At 42.9% G+C, this 26,495-nt stretch overlaps 1 protein-coding gene across 3 annotated transcripts; it reads right to left on the bottom strand.

Moving 5' to 3' along the window:
- Nucleotides 1-1,409: 1,409 nt before the first annotated feature.
- CNMD (chondromodulin) lies at nucleotides 1,410-26,082 on the bottom strand. 3 transcript variants are annotated; one of them, XM_014789943.2, is made up of 7 exons: nucleotides 25,899-26,082; nucleotides 25,300-25,440; nucleotides 20,099-20,239; nucleotides 13,395-13,508; nucleotides 9,659-9,812; nucleotides 5,600-5,766; nucleotides 1,410-1,961 (listed from the first exon to the last, which is right to left on the bottom strand). In XM_014789943.2, exons 1-7 carry the CDS (start codon nucleotides 25,968-25,970, stop codon nucleotides 1,749-1,751), a joined length of 1,002 nt encoding a protein of 333 aa, XP_014645429.2. In that variant the 5' UTR covers nucleotides 25,971-26,082; the 3' UTR covers nucleotides 1,410-1,748. The 3 variants fall into 3 exon arrangements, with proteins under 3 accessions (XP_014645429.2, XP_004433665.2, XP_087292136.1); XM_004433608.3 differs by having other exon boundaries at nucleotides 1,410-1,964; nucleotides 25,899-26,080; XM_087436010.1 differs by lacking the exon at nucleotides 25,300-25,440 and having other exon boundaries at nucleotides 1,410-1,964; nucleotides 25,899-26,080.
- Nucleotides 26,083-26,495: the final 413 nt, after the last annotated feature.

Raw genomic sequence — 26,495 nt, 5'->3', positions numbered from 1 at the left:
ACCTGAGTGCTCCATTTGCCTGCTTGTACCATGCAACTTCACACCTGGCTGTACTCGAACTACTCCCTCTGCCCAGAATGCCCTTCCTCTGTCACCACCTGGCTAACTCCTGCTCATTCTTGGAGACCTAGTGAAGACATTCTCTTCCTCCAAGAAGCCCGATGCTCTCATCTTTATCAAGGCCTTTGGTGTACTGAATCCTGACTATGACCACGAGCTCTTCTGGGCTGGGATCACTGAATCATTTTTTTTTCCCCCAGAACCAAGTGCAGGTTGCTGGGTGGTGAAGTGGGAGATGGTGTGCAGAACCATTGGCACATATTTACTTAGTTAATAGAGTGACAACCATTTTAAAGACTAAACATGTAAAATTCATAACTGTGCAGGAAGTAGCTGCTGTCTGAGAACAGTGTGACCATTATGTATAATTCAGTGTGTCTTTCCTTCATACCTTGTTTCTCCAAAGACCTAGCTTGCCGTATATTCCATTAAATGCAGGCATATGAGTGTTCATCTGATAACCAGGTTTAAAAAGTTCACTGTGACTTTATAGACTTAAATTGGCAAACACTAGAAATACAGTAATAAGGCATATTAGAATATGGGACTGTAGTGAGATTGTGGTATCAAGACCTTTGTATCATCTCTGAATCCTTGTGTTTTGGAAAACTTTTATTTCCTTAGGAAAGTTCTTTATCTCTCAAACTGTGGGATTCAAAACTAAAATGTCAGAAATATGAAATACTTGCTCATCTTCATGTTCTAATATTTCAGTTTCTAAAGACAGTCCTTGTTCCTGAGAGACTTTCTTTATGTCATTAGAAATAAATAAGCCATTCCTCCTCAGCCGTATCTGCCAAGCTGCACTGTCGGACTATTACTAGGAGAATAACTTATTGGTAATTGGACTACATCAGCAGCCTGATTTGTACTACAAAGGTGGAAATCATTATGCTTCTTTGTGCCCAGTGACCACTTACTGAAAACAGATTGGAAAGGGTGTGGAGACCTGCTTTTCAGAATGTCAGTGCAAGTCCTTGCTGACAAGTCTGATTTATCTTCGACTACATTTTCCCTTTTTATCCTAATGCTCTTTTCCTGGAGGTGATGCTTAACATAGGGCAGCCACCTGTTAATCACATGCCAGCACATACTATATAGATAAGGAATTTCCCGTGAGCTCCCACATTGAGGTTTATAATGTTTACTCTCAGGTAGATTCCATTATATGTCCTGTTTTCCTTTTTTGTTTGCGTTTTGATCTCAGAACTCAGGGGGCACATTTGCAAGACTGGGAGGAACAATAAAGGCTAAGAAGAGTTGAGGAATTCTGTACAAATAACAGAGAAAAATTCAATTATTTTAGTCAATGACTTCATTAAAAGGAACTCGGGTGTACAGTTGAAATCTTTAACAAATTGTAAATTTTCATGTTTATTTCAAAATAGCTTGGGAAAGAAGTCTTATAAGCAGGCCTTACTGGCAAAGCAAAGCAAAGCAAATAAAAAATACTAAGTAATAAAAGGACTATTATGACATTTTTAGACTTAAACTACCCTTTCAGTACATTTGCACATTCTGGATAAAGTTCTGTAAAGCTATTAAAAAGTATTCTGTTAAAAGTGTCTTGAATAACATCACTCAGATTGAGTATAAAATACTTTGTGGTCCCTTCATCATCACGGTGCCTCATAGTTTGGTTGTCTAAAGTTAATTCTTACTTTACAGCACTGGTATATGAAGTGATTTCACACCATGCCCAAGATGCGGGCCACCCACCAGCTACATGGCATGACAACTCTGCAGGCCGAACGGCAACCTTGATAATTATAAGGCCATGGATAATAGCCTCCCAGGGGTTCACAGATCTTCTGGCAGTGGGTGTAGCTCCGCCTGCATTCGATACAGCAGATTCCTTCATGATCCAGTCTAGGGTCGAATGTCATGCCTTCCCCTTCCTGCTGCTGTGATATGAGAGAGAATTATTTGTGTTTTCTTCATAATGAGAAATTTATAGCATGCACGTTATTTTTAAGTAAGATCCTGAATGTTTCACTGCTATAAGAAATCAGCATCATTTTCTGTAAGGAGATTTCAATCTTACAACCTTACAATTCAGAATTCCTTCTAACATCAAGGAACCTCCACCTACCTAATCTGTCACTGGCAGGAAGGTTTTTTTTTTAATGTTATGGTCAAGTTTCCCCATGCTTCTAATTTAGAGCCATGGTTACCACTCAGTAGTAACTCAACTTGTCTTTAATAGGAAAACAGCATGATTCAAAAGTAGCATTTCTGCCACTGCTAATGTTAAGTCAGTGGGACACTGGTGCCTTCTGGTAGGGCTTCCAGGGCTCTTGGGAGCACATTTTGAAACTCACTGATCTAGGCTAACAACAGAGTGCTATTCCAGTTGCACTGGCTGAAAACATTGTCAAGTCATTTAGCTTCTCCTGCCTTCATTTCAACATAAGGAAAAGGCACCATGTAATGTGTAAAAATTCAAGACCTTAAACTTTACCTTCTAGTTTGTATGTGCCATAATTATAGGTAAATAAACACAAAATCATATTGATGAAGTAAAAATCACCTACAAAACTCGCCATTTTCACGGCTAGAGAGATCACAGAACTGGGAGGAACTTGTAAAACAAATTTACAGAATCTGGTTTGTCCTTTTCATGGATTTCTAGGGCTACAGATTCTGTATCCTCTTTAATAGGGTATCACGCTACATTGCCAAGAAGCCCTTACTGTTGATGTAAATTCCTCGTTCAATTTCAGCCTCTTTTCTGGAGGTAGCTGAGCTTGGAGAGATGCAGCACCAAACACAGGCTTGAACCTAAGCAAGCCTAGCACCTTTCCTGGCGTACCAAAAAAAGTCTCAATTGGGGGGTGGGGGGGGGCATTATGAAAAATTTCAAGCATACTGGAAAGTGGAGAAAATTGTGTACTGAACATCATCTAGATTTGACAATTACCTTTTGTCAAATTTGATTTTGGCTGAAGTATTTTAAATTCTGAAGTGAATTTTAAGAGCATTGAAGGCATTTTAACGTTTCACCCATAAAAACATTAGAATGCACCTCCAAAATAGAATATTTTCCTACACAACTACACTGCCATTATCACAACTAATAAAATTAACAATTACTTAACTATCTGATACAGCCTATGTTGAAATTTTGTCATCAAAATATTTATTGTCTTCCTTTCTTACACTGTTCTTTTTTTATTCTTCAGACTTCCCATTTTTTTTTCCTTATCTGTTGAAATAAGTTCATCTGGGACAGCAAAAATTAAAACCACCTCATTAATTAATTGTAGCTGACTCTTCCGGGGTAGGGGGAGTCCAAAAGCCTATTGAGGCATTTCCTCATCTAAGGTTCAACAACAGTTTGTTAAGATTAAAGAGTTGGGAAGAAATCTCAGGTTGTTGCCCTATTTTCTTAAAGGGATATGTGAAGGAGGTGTTTCTGCTTAAAGCTCAACACTAATAAAGGAGAAAACTGATATAATTGGAGTTTTTCAAGGAATATAGATCAGTCAAGTTTGGAAGCAAGGCAAAGTCATGTCCTGCCCGTATGTAAGGGGCTGATGCCCTCGTCCCCAGAACCAGATTCAGCTAGCCCAGCTACCTGGGGAATAAACTATATTAAATTTTCTGTTTGCCTATTCAGATTTTATTTCTTTTGTAATTATTCTTTGAGCTTTAGGGAATGAAGTACTGTAATCCTGAATTTTCTGATAAGCCTTGGGTTATTTAAAAAATGCTTTTTCCTCTAAATCTTTCTAAAATATATTAGTCTAAAATGATAAACTAGAAAATACATTTGCAACACATGAGACAACATAGGATTGAACAGGCCACATAGGAAAAAAAAATATACATGACTTATTTGTGTATGAAAAGATGCTCAGCCCTACACATAATTAAAGACAGGCAAGGAAAGACAACCAGGAGATACAATTTTACAACCAAGAGACTATTTTTTTAAAGTTTGATAATAAGTGAGTCCTTTCATTACCATTTAAAGATGTGTAGCTGGTGTGATTCCTTGGAAGACAATTTGGTGTCCTCCATTGAAGTGTACAATTCCCGTCTACTTTGACCCAGCAGACCCATGTGTCAGTATTTGTGCTAAAGCTATACTCCTACATGTGTGCAAGAGATATAAGACTAATAGCTAACTAACATGGAGAAAGTTAATGCTTACTCTCTGCCAAGCCCTGTCTAAGAGCTTCACTTGCATTTACTCCTTCCCATACCCCTATGAGGCATGTACAAAGTGTATACTATTAACAGTATTCCTAACAGCAAAAGACAGGAAAATAACTTACATATCCCCCAAAGCAGAACAGGTTAAATTTCTGTACATCTATCCCCACAATGGAATACGATGTAGCCATTAAAATGAATGAGGTGGATCTATGTAGGAGATACAGAAAAATCTCCAAAATACTCTATTGTAACTGGAAAGAAAGCAAGGTATAGAAGTTTTGGATGCTCTTTTGTGTTAAAAATATGTGTGGGTGGGGGTGTGTGGGTGGGGGGGTACTTTCTTATGCAAAGAAACTGGCAAACGGCCATTAATAGTTTGCTTTGGGGAGGGTGCCTGAGGTAGAAGGGAAACACTTTGTATACTCTTTTATACTGCTTTTAAAAAATAGACAAATAGACGCATGTATTATTTTTTCCATTAAAACACTAGTTACAAATAAATACTTATTTTTCTACTTCCACTCCCTGCAAAATATAGTAATGGTAAATAACAGTTGAAAATTTCAGAAGTTGTTAGCACGTTAGTGTTATCCTTACAAACACCAGTTCTCATTGTTTCATTCTGAAGTGTTTCATCTACGTGTGAGTCTGTCTCCCGACTGGACTGAGAGCCCCTGAGGGCAGAGGTTACTCCTGGCTAGCTGTGTGCATAGGGTCTGAGAAAGCAGATTCTCAACAAATGTCTGTTGAATGGATGAATAAAGTGGATATAGAGGGGGAAAGAATACTTTCATTCTGTGTGTTGCCCCCAGGGCACACTCCTGGAAACATTTTTAAATAATCAAATTCCTGATGTGAATTTGTCTTTATGGATTTGCCTGTGACTGAAAAAGAGGAGAGCACAGAAAACAACTTTGAATAAAGGTGACAACCAATCAGGATTTTACACAAGGCAATGCTTAAGTTAATTCATAAACCTTGCAACAGACAAGAGATCCTTTTTTTTTTTTTTTTTTTTCTGAGGAGATCAGCCCTGTGCCAACATCTGCCAATCCTCCTCTTTTTGCTGAGGAAGACTGGCCCTGGGCTAACATCCATGCCCATCTTCCTCCACGTTATATGGGATGCCGCCACAGCATGGCCTGACAAGCGGTGCGTGAGTGTGCACCCAGGATCCGAACCAGCGAACCCCGGGCCGCCGCAGCAGAGCGCGCGCACTTAACCGCTTGCGCCACTGGGCTGGCCCCCAGAGATACTTTTAAAATAAGTCTCAGTTGAATACTAAATGCTTGTTTGAAACTTCAGGTAGAAACACCACCACTTCAGTGTTATGTTTCATGCATTTGTCGGAGCTTGTCATGAAAACACCAGTACGCACATGGTAAGGGTTGTTTGGATTGAAGGAGTCCAAATCCTCTTGAACACCAGGTCTGGTTTCATTATTTGGTCTTCCAGGGGCTGGGTTGCCCTGTGGTCCACTCCATGGTCTTTTTGTGGTAGTTGTAACTATTTTTCTTGCCAATTCCCTTCTTTCTCTCTGGATTTCTGCAAAAAAAATTGCTGTAAGTTAATTTCTTTATTTGAATAATTAAGGAAGTTCTGTGTTTATCAGGGTGAAAAACATAAGAAAAGGATATCATCAAAATATATATATGACTAGATACTGTTTAAAATTGTATTAATGATTTTTGTAATAATAAAGCATGTTTCAGAGTCTTGGGTTAGGAGTTAAACATACAGATAACCAGAATTTCGTTTTATAATCCTAATTGAGACAGATATTGTAATGTAACTGACAAAAATCCATTCTCAATCCCTTTCTCCTTTGCCTGCCTCTACTATATGGCTTGAGAAAGAAAAATACCACTCATTTCCTTAGCCTCCCTTGCAATTAGGAGTGGCCAGATGAGACATTTCTGGCCAGTGAGACAAGCAGAATATGTTAGTGCAGTTTCTGGGAAAGCTTTTGCTTTCTTGGTAAAAGAGGACAGATCCGGCTTTCTCTGTCTTGTCTTCCTTTCTCGAATGTAGATAGGATATCTGGGTTATGTGAGCCAACTTGTGACCAGAAGGGATAGACACAAGGATAATAAGCCAGCATGATATGGGTAGCAGAATGTAAGCCAGAAAGAGACTTGATGATATCACTGAGTAGCTGATAATGCCAGAAACCCATCTCCAGACCTCTGGCTATATGAAAAAAATCAACCTGTATTTGTTGAAACCACTGATGATCAGGTATTCTGTTACTTGCAGCCCTGTGCATTCCTAATAGATTGACTATATACGTATGAAGCTTTACAGTTTTTAGGGGATTTATTATCTTGGTTGATTCTTTAAAAAGTCCTATGGGATAGAAAAAGCAGATACTTTTATACATGAGGGCATCAAGGCTCAGAAAGACCAAGTGACCTGGCCAAGATCACAGAATGGGTGGCAGAGATAGGAGCTGAACGTGAACTTCCCTGGCTTACAGCCCAGTGCTCTAGTTCACCGCACTGCCTCATGGGTCCTGCAGCATGACCAATGGCTGCCAAGTAACCAAATGGAAAGTACCACACAGTGTGGGCTTTGGTGTCTCTCTGAGTCTCAGTTTCTTCATCCATAAAATGGGGATGATAATAGTAGCTAATTACCAGAGTAGTGATAGAATTAATGAAAAAGTGTGTCTTAAGGGTTTTAGCATAGTGTTTGGCATATAATAAGCACTCAAATGTTAGGTGGTGATGATGATATCATGCTGTGTTATTTATGAGAACTTAGATGTGCTTTACAGCCATGGAGAGCTTCCACAGAGAGCTTCTTGGTTTCTGGGGCATGGTTGGAGAGGCATCAGGGAGACCTGGATTCAAATCTCAACACCACTTCTTCTAGCTAACCAAATGAGCTCGGTTATTTGAGAGGTTAAATGAGGAGGGGATGGAAAGCTCTAGCACAGCCAGAGCTCAGCAGACACCACTCTGGCCCTTCCCCCTGACTTTGCCCAGCCACCATTCACAGTGTCTCTGATAACACAGCCACATGATGCTGATGACCTGCCAGCTTGAAGATCCAAGGGCAGAGACTGCTGGGTCCTGGGGTTGGGAGGCTTCTATTAGAATTAGGTGGTGAGGTGGCCAGGCATCCTCACACGGGGTTTTATTTTCTTGATTTTATTATAAAATGTGACTGCATTTATGAGAGATTGGGAAAAAACATTCCCTCATTTTTAATGTGTATGATATTCCATTGTATGGCTATACGAACAGTTATTTAATCCTTTTCAAATCTGGGGGCATTGAGGTGGTTTCCACTTTCTAGTGTTGTACGTAATATATATAATTCTGGTGTGGATGTTGTGATGACTGAATACTTAAGATGTGGTCATGCTGTTGGGCTGTGAGGAACCAAGCCACATCTTGGATGCAGGGAACAAGGACTTTCCCAAAAGATGAAGGTACTCATTCTGCCGGTTATCTTAGCACTGCCAACAGCATCCCACCCGCACCCGTTGCCCTACTATGTTATTTTCCCATAGCACTTTGTATCGTACCATACAGTTTTCTTATTTAAATTTAGTGTTTATTTACTTTCTCCCCTTGCTACAATGTAAAACTCCTTGAGGGCATGGATTCTTGTCTGTTCTGTTCACCAGTTCATCCCAAGTGTCTAGAAAGAGTAAATGGCACATAATAAGCCTTCAATAAATGTTTGTTGAATGAATGAATGAACTCTCTGGGTAAGAGGCTTGTCCTCAAACAGAAGGTGCTTACAGATAGCTCTCCGTGGTAACAGACTTTTGTCCTTGACTGGACAAGGTGACAAGGTATTGGAGAAGTGGTTCCTGGGTGGTAGAAAGCAAGAAGGCTCATTCCACGTGGAGGAAGTGAGGAATCAAAAGCCAGCACATGGCAAGAATTGTGAGTTGCGAGCACCCACTGGGGCAAGAGCAGGGATGGCAAAAGCCACAGTCCATTTGGCAGCCCACTCTCCAGCCCCTACGTTGTGACAGACACTACTCATGGGACTCTTTTTTTTTTTTTTTTGTGAGGAAGCTCAGCCCTGAGCTAATGTCCATGCCAATCCTCCTCCTTTTGCTGAGGAAGACTGGCCCTGAGCTAACATCTATTGCCAATCCTCCTCCTTTTTTTCCCCCCTTTTCTCCCCAAAGCCCCAGTAGATAGTTGTATGTCATAGTTGCACATCCTTCTAGTTGCTGTATGTGGGACGCGGCCTCAGCATGGCCAGACAAGTGGTGTGTTGGTGCGAGCCTGGGATCCCAACCCGGGCCGCCAGTAGTGGAGCGCGCACACTTAACTGCTAAGCCACAGGGCCGGCCCCTCCTGGGACTGTTACTGAGCCTCAGGATCCTTCTCAACTCACTCTTCCAGGCAGCCACTGCCAGTGGCTTATAAATTGAAGCCTTGCCTGGGCTAGAAAGTAACCATCTTATCCAAGCTTTGGGACAGACTAAGACTTGTGAACTGGAGGGAAACGTTAGCCATGGCCCCATCAGAAGATGACTTTCTGAGCCTGGTGAGGTTTTTAAAAAAGTGGCAGCCATCTATCTCCAGAACTTTTTTCATCTTGTAAAACTGAAACCCTGTACCCTTTAAACAATAACTGCCCATTGCCCCCTCCTAAGCCTGGTGGTTTTAATGCCTGTATTTTCTTTATTTCCATGCTGTGCTCTCTTGGTGTTCAATAAAATCTTTCAGAAAGCATAGCAGCTGTGCTAGGAGAAAGGCCTTTTTTCCACACTTGAGCCAGAGCTACCAAGTAGGCCTTTGGGAGGCCAGTGGCGTGGCTGTGATGGAAATCAAGAGTGAGAGTACCCCTGGGGACAGGGGAAACTCAGGGGAAGGAGCCTGGCCTGCAAGGTTCACCTGCCCTTTACCACCCAGAAATAGTGGAAGGTATGCTGCAACCTAGCTCTCAACCCCAGGGGCCCTTCACTTATTTTCACTGGACTTGGAAACTAATGCTTGAGCCTTGAACTTGAGGAATCTCAACCCATGGCCACAGCAGCTTTTGACTGTCCCATAATTCTAAGTTTGAACATCATAAAGATTCGGCCGTATGACAGCTTCTTAGTCCCTTGCTTCTCTGCCTTAGGAATAAAAAAATGTAAAATTGGAAAGTGCAAACAACTGAGATTAAGAGGCAGAGTGGAAAGAAGTGGGAATATCATAAATAAAAACCACAGGTAATGCAGTGGTGTTCTGGCTCCCAATCTGCTTCCTGTTAACCCTGCTGCTCTATCCCTGCCCTCTAACATTCATGGCTGTCATTTTCCTTCTCTTTGATCTCTCATGCCAATTACTGACACACTGCAACACTGCAACGTGCATCCTGATTTATCTTCCTTGTTACACGCTCGGGCCTGTGGAAGGGCTCACAGGAACCTCACACACACACGGAGAATTCCAAGCAGCATTAAGAGAATTTAAAATGTTACCTTTTGGATACGTTGGTTTAAGCCAGAAAATAGGAAGGTCGCCACAGAGTTCTAAGACTTTAGAACTCAAGAAGCTGTTGTCCTTCACAGGCTGGTCTACAGCCACCCAGATAAGAGAATTTTCTTCATATTTAACTGGCATGATCTTGCCTTCCTGAAGTAAAAACGAGATACAGTGAGCAAAGAGGACAGTGGAACATGCTGCATGTTGAGATTCATGTGTTGGTAAAGGATTATTTTGCCTTATGAAAATTTAATGAGAATTCTGTGTGTATGTATGCACGGGCATGCGTGTATGCACGTGCGCACACACACACACACACACTTTAAGGTTCTAATCTTTTTATAGCTCTCTTCACAATATGTGGCGCCCCTCTTGTCGTCCTGCCTTTGGATAGCTGGAATGTGTGGATACTAGTGTCCTGAGTGGAAGTGAAAATTACTTGATATCAAGTTTGAGATTTAGGTTAATCTGATGTTTTTGATCAAAGATGTTTCTGAGGAAAAGCAATTGAGTGGACCTGGAATCCTATAAAGGACAGAGGAACCTTCATCTGAAGTGAAAATCCTTTGGGGTTTTATTCTGTAGCTTCCGAACAACAATGGAAAAAGCAAGTGATTGGTTCTTTAATGTCTTCAGTTCAAAGTCTTATTTAACATAAACCTTTTCTACATTTCCCAGCTGTAACAAAACGTATCTCAGATGTTCCTCGCATCAAGCACACCACTGAGATTTCAAAGCTAAACCCTGGATTTTCTTCTACAGTGAAATGCTGAGAATGGTTTGATAACCCAGGAGACAAATTTATTTTGCCAGATTGTTCCTTTCATGTATTTATTAGTTTGCAATAGGTTGGAGAAATTAAAATGTTTTCTCCTTATTTTTAGCTCAAAGCAGCACTTCATTTATGCCTCCTCCCTCAGGCTTATGGCTGCATTAAAACAACTTAAAGTTACTGGAGGAAGCTAACGCTCAGGTAATCCAGTTATTTACCTTAAATTAAATGACTCCATCCAGGAAATGAATGCTTTTTGGGTATAGTAGCTTTTTAAAGTTACACAAAACTGATGAAAAATGTATGAGAGCAAGTGGTGCATAAATCTACCCCATCATAATCCAAAAGTGTGGGCAGAGAGTGGGATGATGGGGATAATGCGTATATATGCATCCTACAAGCTAGGAATGTTAAACTTATGGCACATACTTTCAGTGGCCTACCCGATCTCCTTCGCTCTCCTTTTCCTTGCAACACAATCCTGCTTCTGTCTGAGGCAGCAATGTGCCTGGCCCCAGGAGAGACACTTGCTTTCTCGGACTCTCCAGCTAGGGCTACTCGTGTGACCAGTTCTAGACGGTGAGATCCATGCTGACATATGTTGGTGGGCTGAGAAGTCTGCTTTTTTTGATTAAAGGGAAGTCAGGGTTAGCACTGCTCAACCTCTTCCTGACTTCCTTACTTGAATGCATGGTTGATGTTTGGAGCAGGAAGGAAAGGCCAAAAAATCAGAGATGCTGGCCACTGAGCCACTGCTTGCGGCCACCATCTCCACATTACTTACTATGGAGAAAAACAAATCCTTATTTGTTTAAGTCACTCTAAGTGTAGTTTTCTGCTACTGATAGCCAAAAACATTCCTAATTTACCCAAACATATTGTCTGAATTTGGTTTTGTCCATCAGAGCATCCACCATGCACAATATAAACAACTAAAACACAAGACAAATAATTCACCTCTATGGGCCTAAGAAAAGAATCAGATGCAGACAAAGATTTAAATATAAAAGTATTCACCACAGTGAATTATTTCTGTATTCAAAAAATTATTTTGAATTATTATTATTTGAAATAGTGAAAAATTGAAGATATCTAAAGTATTCAAGAATAGACTTTTAAAATTATAATGATATGATGATATATAATACATCCATTATAATCTATATTTTAGAAGAACTAAAGTTAAGTGAAAATAATAAGAATGTATAGCAAAAGAATATCACATGCACTTGCACATGAAGAAAATTCACCAAAACATTAACATGAGCTATCTATGGATTATGCAATTGTGGGTGATTTTCTTCACTACTCTTTTATGTGTTTCCTAAATTTTCTACAAGGACAAAGTATTGTTTTTAAAAATTATGGGGAAAAAAAGCTTGTTTTTGAAAAACCCAGAAAATGTACTGCAAACTTATGATTAGCTCTCAGTCAGCTCTGGTTGGGGAGTTGGTTCTTTTGGAAGGCAGGAGAAGAGATCTAGTTCTATGTCCACTATGGGGAAAATGTCAAGGATTATAATTCACTAAAAGGCTACATAACAGAAACAGTGATATGACTATAAAAAAAAAATGGTAATGCAGTAAGAGAAGTTCAAGAACAAAGGAGGTGTTGGTCCATTTTTATTCACACTGAGGGTGTGGCCTTCTGCTCTGAACAGGACAGCTCACGAGGAAGAACTGGACCAGGGTCAGAGGAGAACAGCTGGAAACCATCTCGCAGGACGAATGGTTGGGGAAACTGGGAGTAGAAAAGAAAACCGAGGACATGATGCCAGCTTTCAAAACGCACAGGCTGGTTTTTAGCTTTTGTTTTGAGGCGCCTTCTGCTGCTGCTCCCACGAGGGCAAACAATCGGGCAGTTTCCAGGCACCTTTGCTTACCCTTATTTTCCCTCTTTCACCTTGAGGGAGCTGATGCTTGCTTCACCTCCCTCTCAGGGATACTGGAAGGATCAAACATGATCATAATAAAATTAATAATTATAGCAGCAGCCATCCATTCACTATCTAGTAGGTTCTAGGGCCATGAGGACAGTCTGCATACCCCTAGTTTGTAGATGACAAAAGTGAGGCTCAAAGAGTTGAAGCCACATCCATAGCAAGTGTCAGAGCTGGGATTTGAACCCACATTTTTCTGACTCCAAAGTGCATTTTCTTTCCACCATACCCTGTCACAACTCAAATGGAAGACGATAATGAATGTGACCACTTCATAAGCCCTTATTAAAGTATGAAATAAATGTAAGGTATTATCGCTAAATGTATTTTTAGAACTCTCTGTGCAATTCTTAAATTTTTATAAAATCAAGACCAAAGGCAAGCTATTAATAATAAATGGAAGAATTATGTTTATAAAACCTCACAAGTTTGAAAAGGAATTCAATATATGTTGAGTAGCTTCCTTAGGCTGAACTTGAACCAACAGGAAGAAATTGTAGGGGGAGCCATCTCAGCTCAACGTAGGGCAAAATGATTAGAACTACCTCCCATGAAGTTGCCTGGCACACAGGGAAGGGAGCACCCTGTCACTGCTTTCCAGCAGAGGCTGGGTGAGGAGCTGTCGAGGCTTTTCAGAAGGAATTCTCACCTTGAGTGGAACTGAGGCTAAACGGCTCTAGAGACCCCTTGAATGAAGATTCAATCATGTGAAGTCCTTTATGTTGTCTTAATCACTGATCAGATAGTTCCCTAACATCAGGCAAATGAGGGCCACGTGAAGACCGAGCCCCTTTATGCACTCTAAAATATGGTTTTCCAAAACCTTTCAATATACTACATCATGTAAGAATGCTCACTTAGAACCAACCAGTAGGACCAAAATAGTTTCAATTCCTTTGGCAGAGAAGACATAGAACTTATATTCTGGTCACGAAACTATCCAGGAACTAAAGACAAAAGGGTTGTCCTTCAAACAATGTCTACCAAACCCTCTTGCTCTCTGGAGCACGCTGGTACCCACCAGTTCAGAGGAGATGCTCTGTTTGGTCATGGTGCCCACCTCAGGAACGCGAGCCTTCACCTGTGCTTTGATGTAGCATTTCTCTCCTCCAGCAAAACGGATTCCTGTGATGCCCTAGGAAATAAAAGTTTATCCATCCGTCTATCCGTCCATTCCTTTATTCAATGTATTGAGTGTCTACTGCGAGCCAGGCACTGTTCCAGGTCCTGGGTCCAGGGATGAACAAAACAGGTGGAATCTCTGCCTTCATTGCAGCTTACCCTTTAGCATCATTTACCAAAAACAAAAAATAGAGATAAAGTCAGGTGGTGATATGTGCTATGGAGAAAAATAAAGCAGAGTGCGAGATAGGAATGACAGCGAATAGTACTTTAGACAGTGTGGTCAGGGGAGGCCTCTACCAGGGGGTGGCATTTGAGCTGAGAAGGAGTATGTTAATTGCTCCATAGATCCCGCGAGCTCAGAGGAAACAGCATCCTTTCTATGCAGCTTTCTCTGACCATCCCAGTCTAGGGGGGCTCTTCTCCCTCTGACTTCCCATAAGCCCTCACGTCTTCGTCTCTCATTTGGCATTTAGTTCTCAGTGCCTCTATGGTAGTTCCTTGTGAATGTCATCTCCTTACTCAATTATAAGCTTCCTGAGATTGGCACCTGAATCTTTTCTTTTTGGTGATCGCACAAAGGTTCCCAAAAGGTGTTCGTCCAGTTAATTAATTCCATGAATTTAGATTTTTCCTAAGTTAATGAGCCCAGAGTAGATAGTAAAGTTTTCTACAACACCAGGAGCTAAACTTTGCTCCTAGGCCTTACCCAAGGACTTGGATATTTTGTTTTTGTCCCTCGTGAGGAATAAACAGTGTCTCCTCCTCATCTGCCTAGGGACCAGCCTCAAGGGAAACCTCAGCCGCAAGGGTCCAGTCTTGGCTGACAGCTCAGCAGTGATTCTGCCTGCGAAGACTATCAGGCACAACAGTACGCTCTGTGGCAAGAGGGTTCACTTTCACCCTGCTGGTTAATTTCATGACTAGTGAGTGGCCAAAAACAGTATCAAAGGTCTACACATTTTATGCCATAATAATGTAGACACCAACACAAATCTGAATATCTCAACCTGTCAATCTTCTGTTGAGTTGAGACAAATGTCAGGAAGATACAGAACCTGTTCCAGGGTCAATGCCAAGGAGTGGTGGAAGAAAAGCATTTAGAAATGTAGGGGTCTTGGCTCAGGATTCAGCCCTCGTAAAAGAAGAATGAAGTTAAATGTAAGTCATGCTTCAGGATATTCAGGGCAAGTTATATACACCACATGAATCTCAGAGCCAGGAGCCCTACAAAAGCTGGTGAGTGACAGACTGGAGAACAGAGAAGGAAAGGCTCGTTCTTCCTAAAGCTCCTCATTATTTGCCTGGCGGCCTAATTGGCCATGTACACATATGTGACACATATCACTTATCTCCCCCAGTGTCACCTCTCACCCGGAGAAAGGTGATGGCATCATCCCTGCTCACAGAGGAGGAACTCCAGGCTTACTGCAGAGGTTCTCGACTCAGTGCACCAAAATTACCTGGAGAGATTTTTAAAACACAGATGCCTGGGCCTCTCCTCAGAGATTCCCATTTAATTGGCCTGGGGTGGTGCCCAGACACTGGTATGCTTAAAGCTCCCCATGAGTTTATAAAGGACAGCCAGAGGGAGGACCACTAGTTTAGGAAGAAAAGAACTTGTTCAGGGTAACAAAGTTTTTAAATGACTGAAATAGCCTACTGTAGACTGAATATTTGTGTCCCCCCAATATTCATATGTTGAAACCTAACCCCCAGAGTGATGGTATTGGGAGGTGGGGCCTTTAGGAGTTAATTAGGTCATAAGGGTGGAGCCCTCATGAATGGGATTAGTGCCCTTATAAAAGGGACCCCAAAGAGCTCCTTTGCCCCTTCTGCCATGTGGAGACACAGTGAGAAGATGGCCATCTATGAATCAGAAAGCAGGCCACTAGACACTAGACACTAGGGTGTCAGTAGACACCCAATCTGCCGGCGCCTTAATCTTGGACTTCCCAGCCTCCAGAACAGTGAGAAATAATTTCTGTTGTTTAGAAGTCACCCAGTCTATGGTAATTTGTTACAGCAGCTGGAATGGACTAAGACACAGCCTTTGGACCCAAGTTTCTTCTGTACCAGTGGCTCACAAACTTTCCCTTGCATCAAAATCACCTAGAGGACTTGTTAAATAAAACAGAGTATTGGGCCTCACCCCCAGAGTTTCTGATTCATTAGGTCTGGAGTGGGGCCTAAACTTTGCATTTCTTTTTTTTTTTTCTTTGTGAGGAAGATCAGCCCTGTGCTAACATCTGCCAATCCTCCTCTTTTTTCGCTGAGAAAGACTGGCCCTGGGCTAACGTCCGTGCCCATCTTCCTCTGCTTTATATAGGAGGCCGCCACAGCATGGCTTGCCAAGTGGTGTGTCAGTGCTCGCCCAGGATCAGAACCAGGGAACCTCGGGCTGTTGCAGCAGAGCTTGTGCACTTAACCTCTTGCGCCAGTGGGCCGGCCCCTAAGCTTTGCATTTCTAACAAGCTCTTAGGTGATGTTGCTGCTGGTGGCCTGAGGAACACACTTTGAGAACCACTGCTCTCTCTGCTCTCTCCTGAAGCTCTGCTGCTCTTATCTGCATGTAAGTCTAGCGCTCATGGCTCATGGTTTGAAAAACAAAACGCAGGAGAGGGAGATTACTATCCCTCTATGTGATATGTTCTCTTAACTTCACACCCTCATATCCTCGGAATGGGAGACATAAGGGAGGAAACACCAGATAACCGTTACCATATCCCCAAAGGACAGAGTTGCTTCTATTGAAGGATTCACAGCTCTGAATGTGAATCTAGTATTGAGTTAGTTCTGACGGTCTACACGCTGCAAAGAGAACTGAAACCCCATAGGGATGGGTCCTGTGGGGAGGAATTCACATGTATTAACCACCGTGTCTAGCTACAAATCCATATCAAGCAGCCAGACATATTAAGAGATTAAACAGAGGGAATGAAAAAGTCCAAGAAAGCCAAGCAAACTCCTGCTTTTGCAAACAAACAAGGCCTTAGAAGCTGGTGATAAGGAAGAAATTTGCTAACAAAGGTAATGAGCGAAGGGTCCATGATCTCACATTCTTTTATCGAGAGTCAGGTAATCTCATTTTAGCCACACGTTTTTTCTTTCTGGGGGATCTCATCTATTTCTGTGGCTTAAACCAGAAGTTCCGAAGAAGGGTGAGGGGTCCTTCCCCGAAGAGGGCACTTTAGAAATCCTTGAGGGAGTTTTTCGTTGTCACAAAGACTGGGGGCTCTACTGGCCTTTATTGGGAGGGCCCAGGGATGCCGGGGCTGAAGAGCCTGGGGAGGTCCTGAAGAGCTAGCTGCCCTGGGTCCTGGGTGAAAAGCCTGATTCTAAGTGTCTGTGCCTAGAACCTAACACCATTTTACATATAAACACAAAGTGATTTTTGGCATAGTTTTAATGTACAGCCAATTCCCTAGGAATGCAATTACTCGAGAAATTAGAGAAAATGATACTCTTGTTCACAGTTTGAGAAAATTCCCTGGTACTTAATTTGTCAACACACTCTTAGATCAGTCTGCATTTTAGCTGTGGCAGTGACAGTGACTGAAGCAAGCATTTGACTTGATGATGTCTTTGAGTACATCAGGCTGAGCATTTACATATCGAAGCCCAAATTTTATTGTAAATTACTTTCATTTTATTAGTCCTTTATGTTACAGTTGGGGGCTACACTGATTTTTGAAATCAATAACCTACCTAGCTACCAGGTAAGGTTATGCTATCTTTTTTTTCCTACAGCTTTTTAAATTAAAACTTTCAAATATTCGCAAAGTTAAAAGAATTGTATAGTGAACACTTGTATATACCCACCGGTTTATTCTATTTTAATTTCTAACCAGGATTTTTGTTATATAAATGGGTCATTCGGTATGAGAGGGTTGGCTTAAGCCACCAGCACTGATGCTTTTGAGGGCATAACTTTCTAGAATGTAACTATGAACTAACCCAGTTTTCGTATTTCTTAGGGTATGGACAAAGGCTCTCCTTGACCTAACTCTAGTCAGGCTGCTCTGAGGCCCTTTTCTAGGCCCCGACCTTGGCTCTGTCTTGGCCTGCTTATACCAGTTTTAGCAAGAATCCTGCTGAGTCAGCCCTGGTCTGACCACTCTCAATATCTGATCACCCTGGCCTTCCTTCAGCAAAAATCCTGTTAAGTCAGTTTAGCAAAGAACTACTCTACCTCTCAGTAATTTTCCATCCACCAACACTCCCACCCTGCTCCTTGGCTATAAATACCCACTTGTCCTTATTGTGTTCCGAGTTGAGCCCAAGCTCTCTCCCCTACTACAAAACCCCACTGTAGTAGCCCCCCTTGAATAAAGTCTGCCTCACTTTCTTTAACAAGGGTCCGGAATCATTTTTCTTTAACAGTACAGAGGCTGGAGCCCTCTGCTCAGTGCTATTCCTCCTAAGGAGGTTTTTTTCCATTGGCTCTACTAAAATCTTGGTGGAGACCTGGGTTAACAGGGGAGACTCTTCCCTTACAATTCAGAACCTTTCCAACTCTGGCCCCACCTACGTCTCCATTCTCCCCACTTCCCCACCTTTAGCCGCACTGGGCTACTTAGAACTCTGGAGCAGGCTTGTCATTTGTATTCAGTATTCTTCCTTGGGCCTGGAAAGCCCGGCCCCTACTTCTCTGCTGGTTGAAATCCTAATCATTCTTCAAGACCTGATTCAGCTGTCACTACCTCTGTAAAACCCCCTCCTACCCCTTAATCGGCAGCAACTGCCTCTCCTCTGTGCTCTGCAGCCTCTGTTCATAGCTCCGTTGCAGCATGTTTCCCAGGCTGACCTGAGCCCCTTCTGTGTGTGTGTCTGCCTCCTGGACTGGACTGTAAGGTCATTGGGGGAGGAAACAAGAGTCATCTTTGCATCCCCCATGCTTGGCACCGTCCCTTGCACACAGTAGGCCTCAATAAACACTGCCTGAATTTGACTGTTGGTTTAAACACAGGAGAAAGCAATAGTGTAGGTACCATAGCAGCTGATTCATGTGTTTTCAAAAGTCCAGGCTTGTTTAAACCCATAACAGGTTCTATCCATCAAAAAAGTGTTCTACTCACCAGTTCTGACTTAGAGAAATGTAGAGGCTATCAAAGAGAATTGATCAGTTTATAAAATATTTGTGGCTCTGTTGGCCTATGAGAACAAAACACAATCAATACCATTATTAGAACCAGAGGATTATAAAACAGAAATATAGGTTTGGGATTAAAATATTTTAAAAGGATATTCCTGATACAAGCACATCTTGAGAGAGATGGAGCGTTTCTTCTTCATCCGTGTAGCAACCTTTGCATATCTTGATATTGTGGTACATTAGAGGTATTCAGTTTTGTTCTGGAGTGAATGATGTGTGTGTGGGAGTCACATTTTATAATTTTATATTGAGCAGTATAAAGAAAAAATGCTTTTACCTTGTCCTGGGTCTTGCAGTAAAAGCCTTTAATAGGTTCAGAAAAATTGTCCTTGTGCACTGACCAGAACCATTCGCAAAGCGATGACTAAATGAAGAGCAAGTGGGCACATGCAGGGTACAGAGCCTGTCCCCAGGGCGCAGCCCACTCTGGACATAGCCAGTCCTTGTCATCATCAAATAATATCTAACATCAGTGGGGCTCTAATGTCAGCATCTGTTTGGTATTCAAAAGGACTTGTGAGGTGTGTTTTGGTACCAACAAGGGGAGTTCTTTCATCAGAATGAAAAGCATTTCTAGTTTTTATCAGTCAGAGGCAAACAGGTCGATGAGATATTTGTAGGCCAATAAACTATTAGAACACACATTATTTTCAAGAGCCTTTTTTCATAATGAAGTCGCACCTACTCCATATACAGATTTAACAGGAGAACACAAGTAGTGATGCCTCTTCCTCATCTTAGAACGTGAAAGAGAGTAAGATTTTTATGTTGGGCAACAGGAAAGTAGGCCTGGGTGATCCTTTGGATTGTAGATGTACATTGAAGCATTGATACATAGCTTAATGTATCAAATTGCCTGTAAATTGAATTTTTGAAAACAAACATGTTTGCCCTTTTCAAAGGAGAATCAAGTATTTTATCTGTAATAGGCCATGGTTAGAAAACACATGATATAATAGAGGAATTTCTCCATGATAATTTTCTGGATTAAATGGAAAATCTGAAGAATTGAGAAAGTATGTAAATAGATCCCACCTGTTGTTGAGATTATTAGTTTATTAAAATTTACCTCCTCTTTCTGTAAGTTAACAATTCAGACCCTGCAACATTCTAGGATAGTTTCAGCATTTTATTCACCATGTTACAGAAAGCTGCTTGAAAGAAATAGCTTTTTCAACCCTTTCTGCCAAGACTTGATATAGTTTCAAGAAGAACCTGTTCTTTTCCATGTTGAGATGTTTTTTTTTCCTTTTGATAATGTAAAAGACAAAGTGTGGTCCTTTTTTAGAGAGAATGTGCTGCATGATGTATGTGGATTAGTGGCACTATGACTGCTATAAAGAATAGTTACCATTTGGATGTGTGTGAGAGATGCTACTGCTCCCTGAAGTAGAAAAGTCTCCCAGGCTTGCCTGGTTAAACTCTCTAAATGCATGAAATATACTTACATTCTGGAAATCATTAACTTCAATTGCTTCTTCAGCCCCACTTCCCATTTTAAAGGTCTCCACGTTGTTCCCAGCATCTATTTCCATTGACCCATCTTGTAATTTCCCATTGATACTCATGGTATAATGGACGTTGTAAATCTGGAAGTGAACATAAGAGTTAGTGATGCTTTCCTTTTAGAGCAATTCAGGGCTTGTCTTTAGACCTCCAGTATATGAGATAACTTTCATATTTGTCAGAGATACACTGAATCATCCTTAATAGTAAAACATTTATATATGAGGACTTCATCCATATACCAATCACTTAATACAATGATGTCTTAAAAAACACCTTAAAAGTAAAACCTTTCATAGTCTCTGATACCACTTCAAATAGCTCAATGATTCACATTCCTGGCTGTGTATAGAAGCATCTGAGTAGAATCTCCAGCCATCATGCCTGCGTTTCCCCCTGGACCAATCAAATCAGAGCCTGTGGGGATGGAGTTTGTGCATAGATCTTTCTTTTTCTTTTTTTTTTTTTTAGAATTTTTTAAATTAATTTTTATTTTATTTTTTTCCCCCAAAGCCCCAGTAGATCGTTGTATGTTATAGCTGCACATCCTTCTAGTTGCTGTATGTGGGACGCGGTCTCAGCATGGCCAGAGAAGCCGTGCGTCGGTGTGCACCCGGGATCCAAACCCGGGCCGCCAGTAGCAGAGTGCGCGCACTTAACCGCTCAGCCACGGGGCCGGCCCAGATCTTTCTTTTTCTAAAGGTCAATTATACTGTGTGGCCAGAGTTGAGACACATGGATGGATAAATGGAAATTGAAGAGGCAGAGGGTTAACTGGCTGTTAACTGAACAAGTCTGCAGTGGTACCTCAGTTGGAAGGTTATTTTTAATCCTTTGGTCAAGATTGGGCATGGAGCGTGGTATATACCAAGGACTGCAGACAGGACTAGGAGATGCCTGATAGACAGCAGCATTTGTAGAGAGCAAGGTCAATGTACACATCTGTTTCAGCTCAAAATGGGAGTTACTCATTTTAATGACTCTATGGGACAGGCGTATGGTGTTGTAGGGCATTATGTTGTGGTGTTGTAGGGTGTTATGAGACTTGTTGGGGGAGAGGGGAGGGAGACTTGGCCTTGTGGAAGAGTCCTGGTCCAGAAATCAGAAAAACTGGCGGCCATACCACTTGTACCTGGGTCTTGGGAGTTGCCTCGAGTGTGAGATGAAGAAGCCGGACTTCATAGCTGGTTTCCATTTATGTCCTTAGAGCTCTGAGGTTTCGCAGAGGTGGCCCAGAGGTGAGGATGGCCGAGCAGGTGGGACTGTGGGGCTCTCTTCTCCCCTGTCCACCCCCAGCTTAACCAGAGAGGCTCTGCTGCTTATCTGTTTTATGTGTTGGATTTCTGAATAAAATCCTAAGAAAAATTCTGCTGTTAAATTTTTTTAGAAGTTTAACACTACATTAGACGATCTAAAGTGCTCTTGGTTTAGACATCTTGTTGGTACACTAGTTGAAAAATAATTCACACTCTGCTCCTGCTCAGTGTGTTGCTGCCCTGCTAGAACGTTCTCTGTGTCAGATATATGCATATGTTATATCATATATAATATATATAAAATCTTTAAAGGGGAAGGAATGAGGACTGATGAAAGACACTTGCTACATAGTGTCAGGTCAGATGAAAGACACTTGCTACATAGTGTCAGGTCAGTAGGTCAGAACTGCAAATAGCTCAGATTCAAGTCAAGTCTGATTTCTCCCTCATTATGAAGAATGACTGCTACATGGACACACATTGGAAAAAGTATCTGTTGTTATTGGATCATTCTTGCAGAAAACTCATTATTATAAGACCCACAGAGCACTGTTTTATCAGCAGAGATGTAGAAATGGCTTTGCTGGCCAATACACTTTAAGGCAACAGCCTTCATTCAGTGGAACAGAAAATATCAGCATCCTACTTCATCTCAACCATCTCTTGGTGCCCCTCCTTCCCTCAGTCAGATGAACTTCGATTCCTGCTGTATACTGTCTCCTCAGCTTGTCTGATCATATGAACCACTTCTAGGGGTTCTGATTTAGTGGAGCTGGAGCAGAGCCCACCAATCTGTTTTCACTTTGCACCTTAGGTGGCTCAGCCAAGTTTGGGAAACCTGTTTTCTTTGGCTGAGCTAGTGCTTTCTGCAGGTAAGGTTTAGAAAGCAGGCTCTGTTCTGTCCCTGTGCTCTCTGAGCAGCCACTATTCACATGGGTTAATTATGCCTGTCAAAAGGAGCATGGCAGATAACACTTGTGTGAGTTCCTGCTGGCTTAAGCATCGTTTACTCCTGCGACAAGAGGCTCCTTTATTTTTTTTGAAAGCATTGCACATAAGACTTTACTAGTAAAGCAGTGCAAAACTTAAGAAATTAACTGTTTCCAAATTCTTAGCAGGCTTAAGGAGACAAGATTGTAACGCTGGAAGAGTGGCTTTGGTCCTAATTCCACCTTCCTCCATCACCACCTTCCTCCCAACAAAGCTTGCTAACTAGGTATAGGTATGGCATCCTTTGTAACTGTAGCTTCAGCCCATCTTTTAGAAGCAGTACACTGTCTGCATGGGGCAGCAGTGAGGTCTGTGTTCTCCTGAAGTGACTGGGGTGGAGGGTGGTAAATAGTCTGAAGTTATTTCCAAAGTACTGGGTCCTGAGCTCAGAAGGAGGCTGGGCTGGTGGAGCAGTAATCACATTATCTGCTCTAAACTGTTGGAGCCGTTAGCACCTCAGGCTATTTCTATCCAAGTACAATGAAATGTATTATTTGCCAAAATTCTGCTCAATATGGTGCCTTTTACAGCCAAGGATATTTGCTAATGAGTTTCTAATAAGGGTTCTATAAGATTAATTACATAATGTTTGGGACAACGTCTAGAAAAATCAGTCTGAGAATAAAGGCCCCAAGCCATGATCTCATCCCCTCATCCCACAGAGTGGGGTTGTCAATTATCTCATATTGGTGGGAATTTCCCATATTTCAATGCCTTGTTGCATTTACAATAATGTGGATGAAACATGGCCTCAATATTTGAGACGGATCTCTTGTCCCTCAATATTAGCACTCCAATGCTTCAGTCCTCCAGCTGACTTGGAGTAAACATGTCCTAAGGGGATTTACCCATTGGAAGGGGATAGGAGGTGACTTACAGCTGGTTCTTCCCTATAAACCAATATAGAGGAGCAGAGGCATGGACAATCCCCAAAGAGCGGGTTGTCCACTTGATTGGGCATGTCTTTCTGTTTGACAGTGACTTACCTCTTGATTATGCTTTGTTTGGGCTATTTAGATTTGAATCCAGGGAAAGCAGACCTGTGCATGTACTGTGCATCAATGGTGCCAGATTCACTCTATTTAGTATTTTGTGATTTGTTTTTCAGATAATGTGGATCGGCATCAGATATTTTGGGAGTTAAAAAAAAAAATCATGATTTTCTTCATTTTCCTGCCTGTATAGGAAACAGCAATAACTTCGACTGTTGGCAATACAATATGATTCACTATTCCCCTATTCTCAGAATTTAATACTGTTCTCTTGAACCAGACAACCATCTTGCAGTAAAGTAAAAGTCAGGAAAAAAGGGAGCCCTGCTTATTCAGTATGATCTTTCAGTCTCTCTTTCCAGAAGCTTATCAGTTAGCTGTGTTGGCCCTGAATAATCAAATGCCATGTGGTATTCATCTTAACACATATCATGACCAAAATCTTTACCAAAAAAAAAGCAAAGCTATTTTTATCCCCAAATGACCTATACTGTTGAGTTTTTGTCATTTAAAAGATATCATTTACATATGAATGCCGTAGAATTTCCCAAGGGATGACAATCTAAACCCTACTATTAATGGAGATGTAGATATTGAAATTGTTCTCGTGTTCAGATTTGCTGCTTTCAAATATGAGCATCTGGCCATCAAATATGAGCTTCTATATTTAAAATACAAATACATTAAGGCACTTTTCAAATATACACAAAATACTGTGCAATTCTGATCTTACAAATCGATGCTTGTAAATTTGATATAGTCTCTAAAACAGACTCAGTGCTAAATGGCATGCTTATCTACATTAGGCATTTGAGTTAAAAATACAAATTATGCAGTGACTGCAGAAGATGTGAGGTGTGAAATGGCTGAATTGCTTTCAGCACCATTTTCTCTAAGTACTGGAATTTGTTCACGCTTTGAATTTCATGGTGGGAGACAGAGGGAAAAAACAGCAGTCAGAGATCCTCCGAGGGTAGTGATTAAGAAACAGCCCTTTGTGTGCACCCTGGAGAAGGAATTCATTTCCAGTAGTCGAAATAAGCTTATACCAGGCCTGGCACTGGTCATCAAGATAAAATGCCCCCGTCTACAAAGGGGAACAAAACAAATTCTGCTCAGTGAAGTTAGAAGCGCTTTTATACTCCTTGAGAGCCCGTGGAACTTTAAAATACATAGTTGCATGCAAAGAAAGTAGGACAGCGCTTAGTGAAACATTTACCATTAAATCACATGTGACCGGGCCAGAATTGATTTTTAAAGAGATTTGCCACCTTTAAGGAAGTTAGACCTTTTTTTCCTTAGGGCAAGAGAGAAGGGAGCATTAATGGATAGGTCCCACGCAACACCCAAAATTCCGGAAAGGTCAAATTCGTCCCCAGCCCTGGGTCTGAATCTTCCTCCACTATCTTTGTCCCAGGTTCTTAAATGCACAGCCTTTCTCAGTTGGGAGAGGGCTTAGAGATCATTTAGTTCCATTTCTTCCCTAAGGATGAGTAACCCGAGGCCCGAAGGTGACGTGCCTTACCCGTGGTCACACAACTGCCTAGTGGAAGCGCCAGGCTAACATCGGCCGAAAACGGCTTTCCTCGACCCGTCCACTGCATTTTCCCGCTACCCTATGTTTTGATATTCTCGCTTAAAACCCTGACTTGCTTTTCTACAAAGTTGCCTATGAGCATGAAGCTGCACAGTGGACCTGCATGGAAGAGGCGAGAGGTCACCGGGAGACCCTAGAGGAAAGCAACAGCTGGGGCGAGAGGGCGCTCTGGCTCCACCTAGGGCGGAACACGCGGGTGACAGAGAGGAAGGACCCCGCCACTCCGCGCGCCTCCCCGCGCCGCGCACCTCCCCGCCCTGCGCTCCCCGACTCGGGTCTGCACCGCGCGCGCCGTCCTCTGGACTTACGTGATTGTCGCCCCCCTTCCAGAAGTAGAAGGCCCCGATGGCCCCGAAGAGCAGCAGCACCGCCCCCGAAATGAGGACCGCGGCTCCGACCTTGAGCAGCCGCGCGGGGCTGGAGGGCTTCACGGTCACCGTGGCGTACGCCTGCGGGCGGGGCCGGAGAGGACCGGTCACGTCTGCGCCGCCGGCACTGGCGGTCCCCGCGCGGCGCCCCCCGGGACTCAAGGGTGCTGCTGCTCGCCCTGAGCTCCTTCGGGCGCCCCCTTTCGCCGCGCTCCCTCCTGCGGGTCCCCGGTACTCAGGCGTGGATGTGGGATAAGCAAACTTTTCGCGGATCTGCACTGTCTGCCGGCCACAGGACGCCCCCCACCCCGACTCCCTTTTCACCCTCCCCTTCACACCCGTCTGCGGATCCCGTGCCCGCTGCACACGCACACACGTGGGGCGCCAACCCACACGCATATTTGGGTGCCCAAATGTGCTCCCACATTCGGTGGCACAAATCCTGACCCCGTACAGTGGATCAGGACACCCACACGAAGCCCGGGCCATGGGTGTGGACTAACCTGGCAGCGGGACTGGGGGTCCTGGGCGGTACTCACCGGTGGACTGCAAAACTCGACGTTGTCAGGCCCCACCAGGGCGATGGGAACTTTGTCGGAATTCTCCATCATGGCTGCGGCAGGAGGAGCGAGTCACCAGGAAGCTCCGCGCGCGCCCTGGGCTCTGTCCTGCTGCCCCGACGTACCAGGCATTTCAACGCCACACACACAGACACACACACGCGCGCACACACACACACCGTGCCCCGTCCCGCCTGGGCCAGCCCAGCGGTTCCCACCCCTTCCAGCGCCTCACCTCTCTCCTCCCCTCCCTCTCCCGCCCAGAGCAGCTGTGTGAGCTCGTCCTGCATTCCAGATGCCCCGTCTTCTGGCTCACTCTGTCTACTAGCCCCCCAAAACACCTTGGTAAACCTGAGTGTGCCATGGTAGGGATGAGGGGGAGGGGGATGGGCAGACCAGGGATGCTGAGTCCTGCGACTCCGAGAAATGTTAAATTGCCAGGACGCTTTCCACCATCCAAGGATCTCTTATGTCAGGGGGCTCTGCTGTGACACCTGGCTGAGGGCCCATTCCCTGCCTTTGTAGGGGTGTTGAGGGGCTGGTGGAACTGGACCCAGAGGAGAGTAGAGTCGTTCA

Source organism: Ceratotherium simum, chromosome 10 (genome assembly GCF_057802395.1).
Source record: "Ceratotherium simum simum isolate JZ-2026a chromosome 10, ASM5780239v1, whole genome shotgun sequence".
In the NCBI taxonomy this organism is placed as follows: Eukaryota; Metazoa; Chordata; class Mammalia; order Perissodactyla; family Rhinocerotidae; genus Ceratotherium; species Ceratotherium simum.
Note: the sequence above shows the minus strand (reverse complement) of the source record. Positions and strands in the feature narration are given on the sequence as shown.

Coding starts and splice junctions, on each gene's coding strand:
- CNMD (XM_004433608.3), bottom strand. CDS start 25,970: ATGATGGAGAATTCCGACAAAGTTCCCATCGCCCTGGTGGGGCCTGAC. Junction 13,509..20,098: donor AAGTTAATGATTTCCAGAAT/GTAAGTATATTT, acceptor TTTATTTCCTAG/GGCATCACAGGAATCCGTTT. Junction 9,813..13,394: donor AGAGCATCTCCTCTGAACTG/GTGGGTACCAGC, acceptor TTTTTACTTCAG/GAAGGCAAGATCATGCCAGT.